The sequence below is a fragment of the Scyliorhinus canicula genome, chromosome 3, assembly GCF_902713615.1.
Source record: "Scyliorhinus canicula chromosome 3, sScyCan1.1, whole genome shotgun sequence".
Taxonomy (NCBI): Eukaryota; Metazoa; Chordata; class Chondrichthyes; order Carcharhiniformes; family Scyliorhinidae; genus Scyliorhinus; species Scyliorhinus canicula.
In genome coordinates this window covers 191,910,294-191,925,229 of record NC_052148.1, presented here as the reverse complement: position 1 = coordinate 191,925,229, position 14,936 = coordinate 191,910,294, and the positions used below count along the sequence as shown (strand labels likewise).

The 14,936-nt window shown below is 46.5% G+C and overlaps 1 protein-coding gene across 6 annotated transcripts in view; it reads right to left on the bottom strand.

Moving 5' to 3' along the window:
* LOC119963184 (hedgehog interacting protein) overlaps positions 1 to 14,936 on the bottom strand; it is a 286,709-nt gene that overhangs the window by 231,661 nt on the left and 40,112 nt on the right. For all 6 annotated transcript variants that reach the window (XM_038791916.1, XM_038791917.1, XM_038791919.1 and 3 more), the window contains exon 4: positions 4,111 to 4,312. In XM_038791916.1, the coding sequence (XP_038647844.1) occupies positions 4,111 to 4,312 (202 nt within the window). The remainder of the gene's footprint in view (positions 1 to 4,110; positions 4,313 to 14,936) is intronic.

Sequence of the window (14,936 nt, the reverse complement as noted above, 5' to 3'; positions counted from 1 at the left end):
CTCCGGTTTCCTCCCACAGTCCAAAGATGTGCAGGTTAGGTGGATTGGCCATGCTCAATTGCCCTTAGTGTCCAAAATTGCCCTTAGTGTTGGGTGGGGTTACTGGGTTATGGGGATGGGCGGAGGTGTGGGCTTGGGTGCAGACTCGATGGGCCGAATGGCCTCCTTTTGCACTGTAAATTCTGTGATCTATGGTAATAGATTGTAGCATTTTCCCTATTATTGATGTCAGGTTGACAGATCTGTAGTGCCCTGTTTATCTTTCCTACCTTTCTTAAATAATAGGGTTACATTTACTACCTGCCAATCTGCAGAAGTTTGGAAGATGACATGCATTATCTTTGCAGCCACGTCTTTCAATACTCTGGGTTGTAGATCATCGGGTCCAGGGGTTTTATCCACTTTCTGTCCCAATAGTTTTTCTAGGACTACTGCTTTACCAATGCTAATTTCATTCAGTGACTCATTTTCGCTAGCCCCTTGGTTCTCTCGCATTCCCGTGAGTTTTTTTTATATTTTCCTGTGTGAAGGCAGACACAAAGGCCTGAATTTTCACCCTTGAGGTGGGGTAGGTGGTAGTCCGGCTGCCCATCTGCAAGAGATCTTCATTGCTGGGGATCAGGTGCAGGCTGGAGTTGGGCCAGGCGACCCGGGAAGAAGTATGGAGTAAGTCACAAGGGCTGCCAAGTGCTGGATGCAGGCTTCCGACGGGAACCAGCCCATTCCTTTTAAAGGCACACCCGAAAATCAGACAGTCCGGGAGTGGGGTCGGAAATCCTGGACTCTGGACTTGCCCACCATTTTTAAAGTGTTCCCAAGTCAACCTGATTTGGTGAAAAACCGGACCCAAGTATTTCTTTAGTTTCTCTGCCACTTCCTTATACCCTAGTACAAGTTCTCGTGTCTTTGCTTGCAGTGGGCCAATGTTTTTATTTGCTAGTCTTTTATTGTTATGTAACTTTTGCAGTATGTTTTTTAGCACCTTGTTAGTTTAGTTTCATATTCTATTATCTCTTTATTTGTTTCTTGATCATCCTTTGTTGAATTTTAAAACTTCAAGCTCCTTGCTTCTTCTTAGTTCCACCCAAATTGATTATACCTTGATCTTCCTATCTAATATCCCCTCTCACTAAGGTACTGATCTCACCCTATAATAACAGGATGCCCCATCTCCTTTCCTAGTTGCCTATCCTCCCCACATGAAGAATACACTTGAGCATTCAGTTCCTAGCCCTCGTTACCCGACAGCTACATCAAAAGGGAATTAGATTGCACCAATTTACTTCCATTTGTGCTGTCACCTAGATCGTTGCAAATGCTGTGTCTTCAGATACAGTGAACATAGGGAACATAGACAAATACAGCACAGAACAGGCCCTGCGGCCCACGATGTTGTGCCGAACTTTTGTCCTAGATTAAGAACAAATTAAACTACACCCCATCATTCTACCGTAATCCATGTACCTATCCAATAGCCGCTTGAAGGTCCCTAATGTTTCCGACTCCGGTGTGCCAGCCATGTGTTTCTCGGCTGCATGCCATTCACTGGCGCCACAAAATCCACTCTGCTGGTGGCAAATTTGAATCGCAATGACTGGAGAATTCCAGCTAGTTTGTACATTGTCCTTTTCTGCCACGTAGGTTATCAATTCCTCTTTTGCTACCTTGCTCTCTTGTCTTGCCCTCTCTCTTTATCACATTTTCACTCATCTGATTCCCCACTCCCGCTATTTAGTTTAAAGCCTGCCCTACCATCTTAATTATATGACTTGCCAGGGCACTGGTCTCAACACAGTTCAGGTAAAGACCATCCCAATGGTACAGCTCCCTCTTTCCCCGGTATTGGTGTCATGCATCAAAACTAATTTCTCCCATTAATGCTTGTGTCACTCATTTAGCTATCTAGTATTATTTACCCTACTGCATTTGCTCGTGGATCTGATAATAATACGGAGATTATTACCTTTGAGGTTCTGCTTTTTAATTTAGTCTTAGCTGCTCATTCTCTCGAGCAGAACCTCTTTCTGAGTCCTACCTCTCCATGGGGAGATGATAGCATAGTGGTAATGTCATTGAACTAGTAATTCAGCAACTCAGGCTATGTTCTGGGCCATGGCAGCTGGTGAAATTTAAATTCAAGTGATAACATTTGGAACTGAAAGCTAGTCTCGGTAATGGTGACCAAGAGGCCATCAATGATTATTCCAAAAACTGTCTGGTTCAGAAATCTGCCGACCTTACCTGGTCGGCAAATGTTGGCCTTGCCAGCGATGCCCAAATCCCAGAAAGAATAAAGAAAAATAAAACCTATGTCATTGGTACCTACATGAACCACAGCAACTGGATTCTCCACATCCCTCTGGAAGTTCCTCTCCAGCTCAAAATAGATGCCCCTGCTCTGACAACACAGTTTTCTGGACTCCCGCTTTCGGCTGCAGAGAGCCGTAGCTATTTCCTAGAAAATATTGTTCTCTACTACCACTATATTCATATTAACTCCCCCGCTTGAATGACTGTACCACAATGTCATTGTCAGTTTGTTCATTTACCGTCCAGCTTCTGTTTTCGTCCCTGCAGGCTTCAATAACCTCAAACCCGTTAGACAACAGCAATGGCTGAGGCTTATCCACTTCTATCTTTTGACCCCCATACCTGCCTCACTCACAGTCACACACACCTGTCCCTGAACACTGACCAAATCAGACGACCCTATCCCAAGGGGAGTATGACCGCTTCCTGGAATGAAGTGGCTAGGTCACCTTCTCCCTCCCCTGTCACAATGTCTGCAGTTCAGTCTTCAGCTCAATGACTCTGAGCCGAAGTTCCTCCAGCCATAGGCACTTGCTGCAGATGTCCTTGCCTTGGATCAACAGGTTTTCATGAACTCCCAAATTCTGTAGCCACCACACATCACCCGCCCTGCTATTTTTACACCATCTAATTAATTATTTCACTGATTAATGCCTGTGCTTATAATCATATTATTTCAATAAATGTTCTACTTGCCCTGATTAGAAATCCTTGTTAAGATAAATAGGAAATACTCACCAGCAAATCTAATAAGCATTGTGACTTTTTGTAAACCTTTCCAATAATGAAACCTTACAATTATTAAAATTACCCAAGTTTTGAAACAGAAGAAAAAAATACTCCCCAACCAATCAACTACCTGTTTTCCTGTGAAGTGACACTTTGATTTTTTTCAGAATGTGGTCAGTTGACTCTGGAGTCACAAACTGGATTGGATGAGAAAACACTATAAACTGCTGCTATTAGCTTTTTCTCAGTAGCTAATTGGATAATGAATCAAGAAAGGTGTCTTACCCCACCAGGAGATTAACTCCTATCTTCTAGTAAAGCAGAATCCAGTACTAAAACAAATATGCTAAGACGCAGATTCAATTACCCTTGTGTGTTGATTTCCAAATAATGCATCATTATTGGTGCTAATTATTTCCCCATAGCCAAGAGATAAATGTTGATGTAAATTATCATGCGAGCCTCTTAGGAATTGATTTTTGTGATGTACAGATGTTGGTTGCTCACTGGCTTGAACATTGTAGGACTACAGAGGCACAGAGAGACCAGCACAAGAACTAAAATAGGGAGTAGTAATTTCATAACCTCAAAAAAAATGGTGCAACACTTTTAAGCTGTTGAGGGCCCAAATCTCAACAAAACACATTAGTAGCCATTATGCACTTGTGACCTTTGATAATGAGCATCAGTGTGCCATCCTACCATGGGGAGCATCACTATTAAGTCCAATATTGTCCTAACCTGACACTATGCAGCACATTTACAACAGGAATTATTCAAAATCCTAATTTCTTCTCCATACCATAAGAGTACAAACACCAATTGCAGCTTTTTAACCTTCTTGCCTGTGTGACTGGAGTATTGGCTGGTTAAACTCATTGAGCATCGTGAACCCTTGACTATTCTGAGTTTTGATGTATTGAGTTACTAAAGTGACAAGCTACTTTTCACAGACATGGACAAAGCAACAAGGCTTGACATTTTTCTGATGGGAATATTTTTTTACTTCAGTATCTAACTTATAATAATGAATCAATCATGGCTTAACAGAGTTTTTAGAGAAATGCCAACCTTTGATCCACTCTGGACTTGCTTGTGGATGTCTAGAAATGATTCCTTCAGTAATTCGCCATCGGCAGTGTAAATCTTCACAAAACCTTCCTTTTCCAAGATGAAGAGTCTTTGTGATCCATCCCCACAATGAACTAATCCAGTAGGATGTTGGAGTCCACTGATCATTTCGTGAAGGCAGTAACAATTTTTTTTATGTTTTCTAAACAAATAATAAAATATTTCATTATCCCTGATGATCATTGAATTTATTTTATCTAGAAAGCAATGCAACTATTTTGGTTACTTTCAAAAATAAGAATCCCACGAATGCTGTATCAAGTATTCAGCAATTTTCAAAGTACAATAATAAACTGAAATATTTAATTTGAATACATTATATACAGTTTCAAAGTGTATGATTATTTCTATTCTATTTACAAATTACATAAAAGTTATATTCTGCTATCAAACGAGCCTTGCCTACTTGGGCAGAAGCCTCCCCTCTCTATGAGTTATAAGGCTCCTAAGTGGAAGAGGTTCAGCTGGTTTCAACACTTGAAATTCCTAATGCAACTCCATGAACAAAACTGCCCAGAATTTAATTGCTAGTTAGCGCTAATCCCCTTATTACAAAGTAATTTCTATAGTGAAATGATGCCCATTAGCTACACTGAGAAGATCTTCTGGTAGGAGTAACTACAAGCAGCAGCAGCTGAACGGTAGTCGAAGATGGTTAAACATAAAGTGAGTGGAAATTAGCTAAAATATCTGTGCAGCAATGCACAGAGTTCATGATAAAACTGAGCTGGAGGGAATCATGCTTTGGGAGGAAGGAGATATAATGGTATAACAGTATAATATACTGAGACATGTCTCCAGTAAAATCAGGACTGGGAACTGAATGTTGCAGGGTATAGCGTATTTAGAAAAGACAATGAGAGGAAGATGTGGGGGTGAATTACATAGAACATAGAACAGTACAGCACAGAACAGGCCCTTCGGCCCTCGATGTTGTGCCGAGCAATGATCACCCTACTCAAGTCAACGTATCCACCCTATACCAGTAACCCAACAACGCCCCCCCCATTAACCTTATTTTAGGACACTAAGGGTAATTTAGCATAGCCAATCCACCTAACCCGCACATCTTTGGACTGTGGGAGGAAACCGGAGCACCCGGAGGAAACCCACGCACACACAGGGAGGACGTGCAGACTCCACACAGACAGTGACCCAGCCGGGAATCGAACCTGGGACCCTGGAGCTGTGAAGCATTTATGCTAACCACCATGCTACCCTGCTGCCCAAGTAGCTTTCCTTATTCAGATTAACATAATGATAGTAGAAAAAAAGGATGGAGCTATTTGCAAGACAAAACAGAATCCATATGAGAAAATATAAAAAATAATAAAGGACCAATTACACTAATGTGGTCTACAGGCTACCTAGTAGCGGAAGGGAGGTGGGGGAAAGGAATCTGCAGATAAATTAGGGAAACAAGTTAAAAACAATAATAATAGAGGATTTGAATAGAAGAGGTAGGTTTGGAGATACAGCAATGGAGTTCCTATGATGTATACAGGTCTCCTTTCTAATCTAATGCGTAAATAGCCCACAACGTGTAGTACCAGAGGACTGGTGGATTGCATATGTAATTTCTATGAAGGGACAGATTTGTTGCCCACTCCTAACTGATTTTGAACTGAGTGGTTTGCTATGCTATTTCAGAGGACAATCAATAATCAACCACATTGCTGTTAGTCTTGTGGGTCATATGCAGGCCAGACTAGGTAAGGATGGCGCATTTCTTTTCCTGAAGGACATAAGTGAACCAGATGGGCTTTTGCAATTTGTGTTGGTTTTATGGTCACCATTACTGAGACTAACTTTATATTCCAGATTTATTAATTGAATTCAAATGCCACCAGCTGTCATGATGGGATGTAAATCCATAATCCCAAAACATTAGCTTGGGTTTCTGGATTACTAGTCAATTACACCACGCTCAACGTGGTAGAAAGTGATGTTCCATAAGGGTCAGAGCATGAACCATTGCTGTTCACAATTTACATTAATAATTTCAACTTTGGAATCAAAATTGCAATTTCTAAATTTGCAGATGACACCAGGTCAGGGCCAATACGGAGGGGGACTTCATTAAATTGAAGGAGGATATTTATAAACTTGCAGAATGGGCAAATAAGGGTCAATGCAAATAGATTTGAGATCTTTTATTTTATTGGGAAGAATAGTGAGGTCACCTGTTCATTGGAAATCCAAATCTAATTGGGGTAGAGATTAAATGGATCTTGGAATACAATCACACAGTTCACTTCAGGTTAGCAAGGCCATAAAAGAGCAAATTGGGTATTAGGCTTTATTCTATAATCCCCACTGGGATAGAATTGAAAAGTAGGTAAGTTGTGCTAAACCTGTACTGAACCTTGGGTCGACCACATGTAGAGTACCATGTGCATCTCTGGTCACTCTATACTATAAGAAGGAAATAGAGGTGCTGAAGGTGAAGAAAAGAAAGATGGTACCCTTAGGAAAGGGTCAACAGGCAAGGGGTGTGATTTACCAGCCGCGTCCCGCCAGAATCAGGATGGAACCCACCAAGTAGTTCCCACAAGAGGTCTTTTCCGAGATTCCCGATGATCGTTGTGCCCCGCGAGATATCATGAGATGGGGCTTAACAGCTCACTTAACTATGCCGGATCTAACCGGCACCCGTGATCTACCAGCTCGCCGAGGAAACCCCAGGCGGGCGCTGTTTAGCACTGATCCCCACACATGGGGACCAGGCGGAACAACACTTTGGGGAAGTCTCCATGTCGATCAAACACCCCTGGGTGGTTGGTTCTGGGAGGGATGGCACCCTGGTACTGCTGATGCCACCTGGGAATTGCCAGGGTGCCCAGGTGGCATTTTGCCCCTGCTGGGCATCAGCTTGGTGTGCCCTGCCTGTATGGGGTGGGGCTCAAGGAACCCCCAACACAGTGAATTGGGACATTGAGTGGGTCCGTGGGTCACATGGGGGGGGGGGAATCGAGAGATTGGCGGCATTTAAAAATGGCGGAGCTCCACAGTACAGGAAATGTGACCGAATGGGGTCTCGGTGGGGCTTTCCCCGCTGAGCCCAAAACAAGAGTCCGCTTGTGGTGGGAATGATCCCGCTAGTCTCGCCCAGAATGGGGCTTTGTTGTTTTATCATTAGGTCGTGCCCTATATCTCAATTGTTTAGAAAACCAGCTGATCTAAAAGGGGACTTTTAAATTATGAAAGGTTTTGATAGAGTGGATGCAGAGGAAATGCAATGGAGAATTCAGAAAAAAATGTTTACCCAAAAACTGGTAAGAGTACAGGAGATGGTTGAAGTTAATAATATAAATGTATTTAAGAGGAAGCTACACAAGCATTTGAGCGAGAGGAACAGGTGGTTATAATGGTGCATTTAGTTGAGAGAAGACTCGAGGAGGCTCCAGTGAGTATAAGCACGGCAGATACTAGTTGGGCAAACTGGCCTGTTTTGTGCAGTCTACTCCATCTAATTCCCGATTGCAAACAAAAAAGTAATTTGAAGATCTATGGTAATTATTTAATAAAAACCTTCTACATTACTTGAAATCTTCGTTTGAATGCTCCTGGCCCTGTTGATTTTTAACCATTCAATTCTTATACATGTTCTTATTGAAGATTGATGTCTGACTACCCAATAGGAGCATTCTCAAAATCAGAAGGTATTCATTTGATTATGATTAGAGCAAATTGCACCAACAAAACTGAGTTCACATTATTTGGATACAAATTTATAGTTTTCACGTTGGATTTTACAGATACCCAAGTTACTTTTTCTAATGAATTAGAAACGAATAATCCTTGACTATCCTTTGATTAAAGGAAGGGAGGACTGGCAACTCAAGTTTATCGGTTACTAAGTGTTCAGACGAGAGAGAGGGGATACCTAAATAAAATGAAAATGAAAATGAAAATCGCTTATTGTCACGAGTAGGCTTCAAATGAAGTTACTGTGAAAAGCCCCTAGTCGCCACATTCCGGTGCCTGTTCGGGGAGGCTGTTATGGGAATCGAACCGTGCTGCTTTCAAAGCCAGCGATTTAGCCCTGTGCTAAACAGCCCCTAAATGGGGCACAGTTGAAATTCAATTCTGGCCTTGTCTGTGTGGAGTTTGCATGTTTGCCCCGTGTCTGTGTGGGTTTCCTCCAGGTTCTCCGGTTTCCCTCCCCACAGTCCAAAGATGTACAGGTTAGGTGGATTGCCATGCTGAAAATTATCCCTTAGTGTCCAATGATGAGCAGGTGAGGTGGAGTTATATGGATAGAGCGCGAGGGTGAGCCTGGGTGGGGTGCTCTTTCGGGGGGTGAGTGCCGATTCAATGGGTTAGAACATAGAACAGTACAGCACAGAACAGGCCCTTCGGCCCTCAATGTTGTGCCGAGCCATGATCACCCTACTCAAACCCACGTATCAACCCTATACCTGTAACCCAACAACCCCCCCCTTAACCTTACTTTTATTAGGACACTACGGGCAATTTAGCACGTAAATTTACCACCTAACCCGCACATCTTTGGACTGTGGGAGGAAACCGGAGCACCCGGAGGAAACCCACGCACACAGGAGGAGGACGTGCAGACTCCACACAGACAGTGACCCAGCCGGGAATCGAACCTGGGACCCTGGAGCTGTGAAGCATTTATGCTAACCACCATGCTACCCTGCTGCCCCTTGAATGGCTTCCTTCTGTACTGTTGGGATTGTATGGATTTCAGCAAACTTTTTATCAACGTTGCATATGGCAGACTGGTCAGAAAAGTAAAAGCCCAGGAGTTTCAAGGGAAAGTGGTGATGAGTCCAAATTAGCTCAGTGGTAGGAAGTAAAGGGTTATGTTCAGCATGAATTTTTGTGGTCAGTAGGCCGTTTCCAGTGGTGTTCTATAGGGTTCAGTGTAAGTCACCTTTTTGTGGTGTATACATGAATGATTTAGACTCAAATTTAGGGAACATAATTAAGCTTTCAGATGATACAAAAATTGGCCCTGTGGTTGATGCAGGGTGTAAATAGCAGGAAGATGATCATTGGACTGGTTAGGTGAGCAGAAAAGTAGCAAATGGAATTCAATTGGAGAAGGGAAAGACAATACATGTAGGGGTGACCGAAAAGGCAATGAATGTACAATAAGTTATGGAGTACTGAGAGGCGTAGAAGAACAGTGGAACCGAGGCGTCCAAATGTATGGAAGGTAGCAGAAGGGTGGATAAGGTTATTTGAAAAGTGTAGATTTGTCCAACGATTTGTTATGTCCCGAACCCTTGCATCCAGGAGGCAACAAACCATATGGGACTCACGATCTCGGCTGCAAACTAGACTGTCTATCCTCGAATCATTAAGTCGCCCACTGCTACCACCTTTCTAATCAGCCTACCAGCCTCCCTCTCTTTTCGCAGAGTATCCTCGGGCACCGGGGTACTTCCCTTGGTTTTCCCTCGAGTCATGTACCCGATTCCGCCGCGTTGCTCACTTGATAGGCATCATACCGGTTTGGGTATGCTCCAAGGAGTCCTGGGTTTCCTAGACTTCATGTCTCTTTTCCTTTCTTATTTTAAATAAATTTAGACTGCCCAATTCATTTTTCCCAAGTAAGGGGCAATTTGGCGTGGTCAATCCACCCACCCTGCACACGGCAGCACATTGGATGGCACTGTTATTTCACAGCTCCAGGGTCCCAGGTTCAATTCCGGCTTGGGTCGCTGTCTGTGTGGAGTCTGCACGTTCTCCCTGTGTCTGCGTGGGTTTCCTCCGGCTGCTCCAGTTTCCTCCCACAAGTCCCAAAAGACGTGGGGCGAGATTCTCTGCAAATGCGGAGAATCGTAAAGGCTGCCGTGGGACAGGCCGTGACCCACAGCAGCCTTCACGCCCACTTCCGGGGCGGATTCTCCCTCCCGGGCGGGGCTAGGAGCGCGGCCCCGTGCGTCACGGCCTTGACGACGGTCGTCAAGGCCGCACGTCAAGCGTCACACTGGCTGACCCGGCCAATGACGTCGGCCACGCATGCGCAGGTTGGACAACGCCAACCCGACCATGCGCAGTTGCCGTCTTTTCCCTCAGCCGCCCCGCAAGACGTGGCGGCTTGATCTTGCGGGGCAGCGGAGGGACGAGTGCGTCCGAGTGGTACTGCCATGCCGATCGGGCCCCCAGATGTTCCAAACGGGCATCTGGCGCCCGTTTCCCGACGGCAGCAAGCAGGTGTGTTTGCTGCCATGTTGAAATGGGCGCAAAGGCCCGGCCGCTCGGCCCATCGGCCTCGGAGAATCGCTGCTCGCCGCACAAAACGACGAGCAGCGATTCATGGCGTGGGTCGGGGGTGGGGGGGCGGAGAATAGCGGGAGGGCGTGAAAAATGTCGGGAGCCCTCCCGCTATTCTCCCACCCAGTGTGGGGGGCGGAGAATCACGCCCGTGCTGTTAGGTGAATTCGACATTCTGAATTCTCACTCTGTGTGCCTGAACAAGCGGCGGAGTGTGGCGACTAAGAGCCTTTCACAGTAACTTCATTGTAGTGTTAATGTAAGCCTACTTGTGACAATAAAGATTATATTATATCTTTGGGTTGTGGGGGCAAATCCCACACAAACACAGGGAGAATACACAAACTCCACACTAACAGTGACCCAGGGCAGGGATCGAACCTGGGACCTCGGTGCCGTGGTCTCTTTTCCTTTCGCTGAATAGTCACCCACACTCTTGATATCACTATACTTTTACTTGTCTGCCTATCACGATGTGGAATGGCCACCCTCTGGCAAGACTGCTCCAGAAACCTTTCTCCCTTTTGTATGGTGCGCAGTGAAGAGAGTCACAGATCCAAATCAGCCACTAATTAAGGGCAGCATGGTAGCCTTGTGGATAGCACAATTGCTTTACAGCTCCAGGGTCCCAGGTTCGATTCCGGCTTGGGTCACTGTCTGTGCGGAGTCTGCACATCCTCCCCGTGTGTGCATGGGTTTCCTCCGGGTGCTCCGGTTTCCTCCCACAGTCCAAAGATGTGCAGGTTAGGTGGATTGGCCATGATAAATTGCCCTTAGTGTCCAAAATTGCCCTTAGTGTTGGGTGGGGTTACTGGGTTATGGGGATAAGGTGGAGGTGTTGACCTTGGGTAGGGTGCTCTTTCCAAGAGCCGGTGCAGACTCGATGGGCCGAATGGCCTCCTTCTGCACTGTAAATTCTATGATAATTGATCAAGGACTGCTACCCTCTGGCACTTCATGTTGATGTGGCTGTCCTGGATATTTTGTGAATCCAAAACCTCCCACATCTTACATGCCACAGACGGAGGGTGAATGCCTCCATCCGGAGGGTGAACGCCTCCACCTTGCAGGGTGAATGCCTCCACCTCGGCGGGTGAGTGCGAGGTTGAGGTTGATACAGCTGGAGGTGGTGTATAGAACGGACCCTACAAGGGTGAGGATGAACTGGCTCTTTGAGGGGGTGGAAGATGTGTGTGAAGTTGCGGGGCAGGCTCCGCAAACCACATTTGTATGTTTTGGTCCTGCCCAAAGCTGGAGGGTTACTGGAAGGAGGTGTTTAGGGTAATCTCTAAAGTGGTGCACGTGAAACTGGACCCGGGCCCTCAGGAAGCAATATTCAGTGTATCGGACCAGCCAGGGTTGGAAACCGGCATGGAGGCAGATGTTGTCGCCTTCGCCACGTTGATCACCCGAAGCCGGATCCTGTTAGGGTGGAGATCATCCTCTCCACCCTGTGCCCTGGCGTGGCGGGGGGTCCTGCTGCAATTCGTAACGCTTGAAAAGGTCAAATTTGAACTGAGGGGAAGGATGGAGGGGTTCGGGCTTTATTCATTGTGCTCTTTCGAGAATTGGATCACATTGAACATTACTAGCAGGGGCTGTTTAGCACAGGGATAAATCGTTGGCTTTGAAAGCAGACCAAGGCAGGTCAGCAGCACGGTTCGATTCCCGTATCAGCCTCCCCAAACAGGCGCCGGAATATGGCAACTAGAGGCGTTTCACAGTAACCTCATTTGAAGCCTACTTGTGACAATAAGCAATTTTCATTTCATCTCATTTCATTTCATTAGGGGGATTGGGGGCTGGGATGGTTGGGGGTGGGGGAGGACTGTATGTGTTCATGGTGACTGGGTGATTCCTGATTCCTTTTTGTCATTTGTTTATGTTAACATGCGGGCTAATGTCTGGGGTTTGGTGGGAGGATGGGATAGTTGTTATTGATATGGGGATTGACATTACATTCGTTACTGTTTATTGTTGGGTGTAAATTTGGGAGAAAATGTGAAAAAGGAGAACAAAAATTTTTTTTTTTTAAATCTGACATGCCATAGACACCACAAGCTTTCACTGGGTCCCTGCGATCTTTACTGGTCAAGTTGATGCACACTGCTGACGTTCTGTTGTTTCTGGGATACAATTAACTAACAGCCCGTCTCTCGCGCCTTCTCTCTCTTTTTTGGTTCGAGAAAGATGGGGGAGTGAAACACCACAGCAATGTCCTGACTGGCCATGTTTTCTGGGCCTCTGGAAGCCCAGCAACTAAATGGAGGCAAGGTCTGCTGGAGGCAGGTAGTATCTGTCCAGGTAGCTGCTAGATCCATGATACCTGCTTGACTTACCACTCGCAAACAGAAGCAGATTTATAGTTCGTGGGGCCCTGTGTTTGTCTTCATTTTTGAGGCCTCGCCCCTCGCACACACAGTCTCTACCTCCCAATGCCTCACACACACTCTTTCTTCACCCCAACCTCGCACACTCTCTTCCTCCCCGCCCCTCGCAAACGCTCTCTTCCTCTTATGCCCTCGCACACGCTCTTTCTTTGCCCCAGCTATCGTCCACATCCTCTCTTCCTCTCCACCCCTCGCACATTCTCACTTCCTCTCCACCCCTCATGCGCACTCTCTTACTCCACTCCTCGCCCACTCTCTTTTCTCCCCAGCCCTCACACACGCACTTTCACATCCTCCCCAAGCTTCGCACACAGTCTCTCTTTTGCCCTACCCCTCGTGCGCACTTTCATCCCCTACCCCTCACACATGCTCACTCTTCCTTCCTGCCCCTCGCACACACTCTCACTTCCTCCTCACCGCTCACACTCCCACTCACTTCCTCCCCACCCTTTGAACATTCTCCCTTCCTCTCCTTGCTCATAATCTCTCTTCCCCCTCGCACACTCTCTCTCCCCGCATTCTCTCACACTTACTCCCTTCCTCCGCTTCCCCCATCACCACTACCAATGGTGGAGTGGTACATTTTGGGGTGCAGGAACTCGCAGAAAATGTACTGGCTATATAATTTATCAATATTATATTACATTGCTTCCTATGTATTAATCATTTCAGTCCCCAAATGTCAGTAAACTTATGCTTTTCAAGTGAAACGTATCAGTGCCGGTTGGAATTATGGCCGCGACTCTCCAAGCCCCGCACTGGGCCGGAGAATCGTCGCAACCGCACCACGCTGCCCTGACGCCGGCACGCAATTCTCCGAGGTGCGGAGAATCAGCGCCATTTGCGCCGGCCCGTTTGATGCAGCGCCAGACGCGGGCCGCTATCCGTGGCGGGGCCGCCGATTCTCCGGCCCGCATGGGCCGAGTGGCCGTGTGGAAACGGCAGAGTCCCGCCGGCGCCGTTCACCCCTGGTCGCTGCCGGCGGGAACTCTGCACGAAGGGTCGGGGGTGTCATAATATCCACTCATGTATATAATGAGATGCAGACAGGCAGAGATTGACACATAGGCTGACCAGTAAGCATACAACACAGTACAGCCAATCACCAGACAGGACACCACCACTAGAAAGCCAGAGGGCACCAGGTTTCCCGCTCTCTCGGGATCCAGCTAGAGTCCACGGGCTAGCAAGTGCAAACACCATGCAGTAGCTAGTAAGTCTGGTCAGACTACTACTAGGTCTCCAGTCAGATCAGTATAGTGTCGACCCACAGCTGAATATGTATAGCAGTTCTATAGTTGAATAAAACAGTGTTGGATCTTCTCCAGTGTTAGACGTCTGTTTCTAACTTACCTGCATCGAGTGCAGTCCACATCGAACCAACCTGCATAACACATCAGTGGTGGCGGCCTGTGGGGCGGGGAGAAGCGCTCCTTCACCGGGGGTGCCTCTGATGGGGTCTCGCCCTTGATCGGGGTTCGCTCACCGATCAGCGGGCCGGCCTCTCCCCCCCGAGCCTACTTTGTTCGCTTACGGCCCCAGAACCCCCGCGCCATGTTGCGTCGGTGCCGGAGCGCTGAAGAAGTGCCCCGCGCATGCGCGGGTTGACACGGTCTAACTGCGCATGCGCGGGTTGGCGCAGCGCCCATTTGGCGCCGGGGAAAGAGGCTGGAGTGGCATGAACCGCTCCAGCGCCATGCTGGCCCCTGTGGGGGACAGAATCGGTCGCCCCCATGCCCGTTTTGCGCCGTCGCGGCGAACACTTAGTCTCCATTTTGGAGAATTGCCCCCTATATTTCAAACCATAGATCATTCGATTATTAGCCTTTCGTATCACTGGAAATTAATTATGTAACAGTTTAATTCTGTAATTCAAACCTACTAAAACATGAATTAGAGGTTTACCAATTAGTTATCGATCAAAACTATGTAACTATAGTTAAGATACATATCAGCCATAATGGCGGATAGAAAAAGCTCAAGGGACTGAACGTTGGCATGAATGTTTGGCTTTCAATGAGGTACTCTTGTTATAGTGTTGCTATTATAGATATTAATGAATGGGTCTTGGCACACGTGTGCAAGAATTCGTGCATCAAGCTCTTTCTTCAGTCAATTCAAACCAGT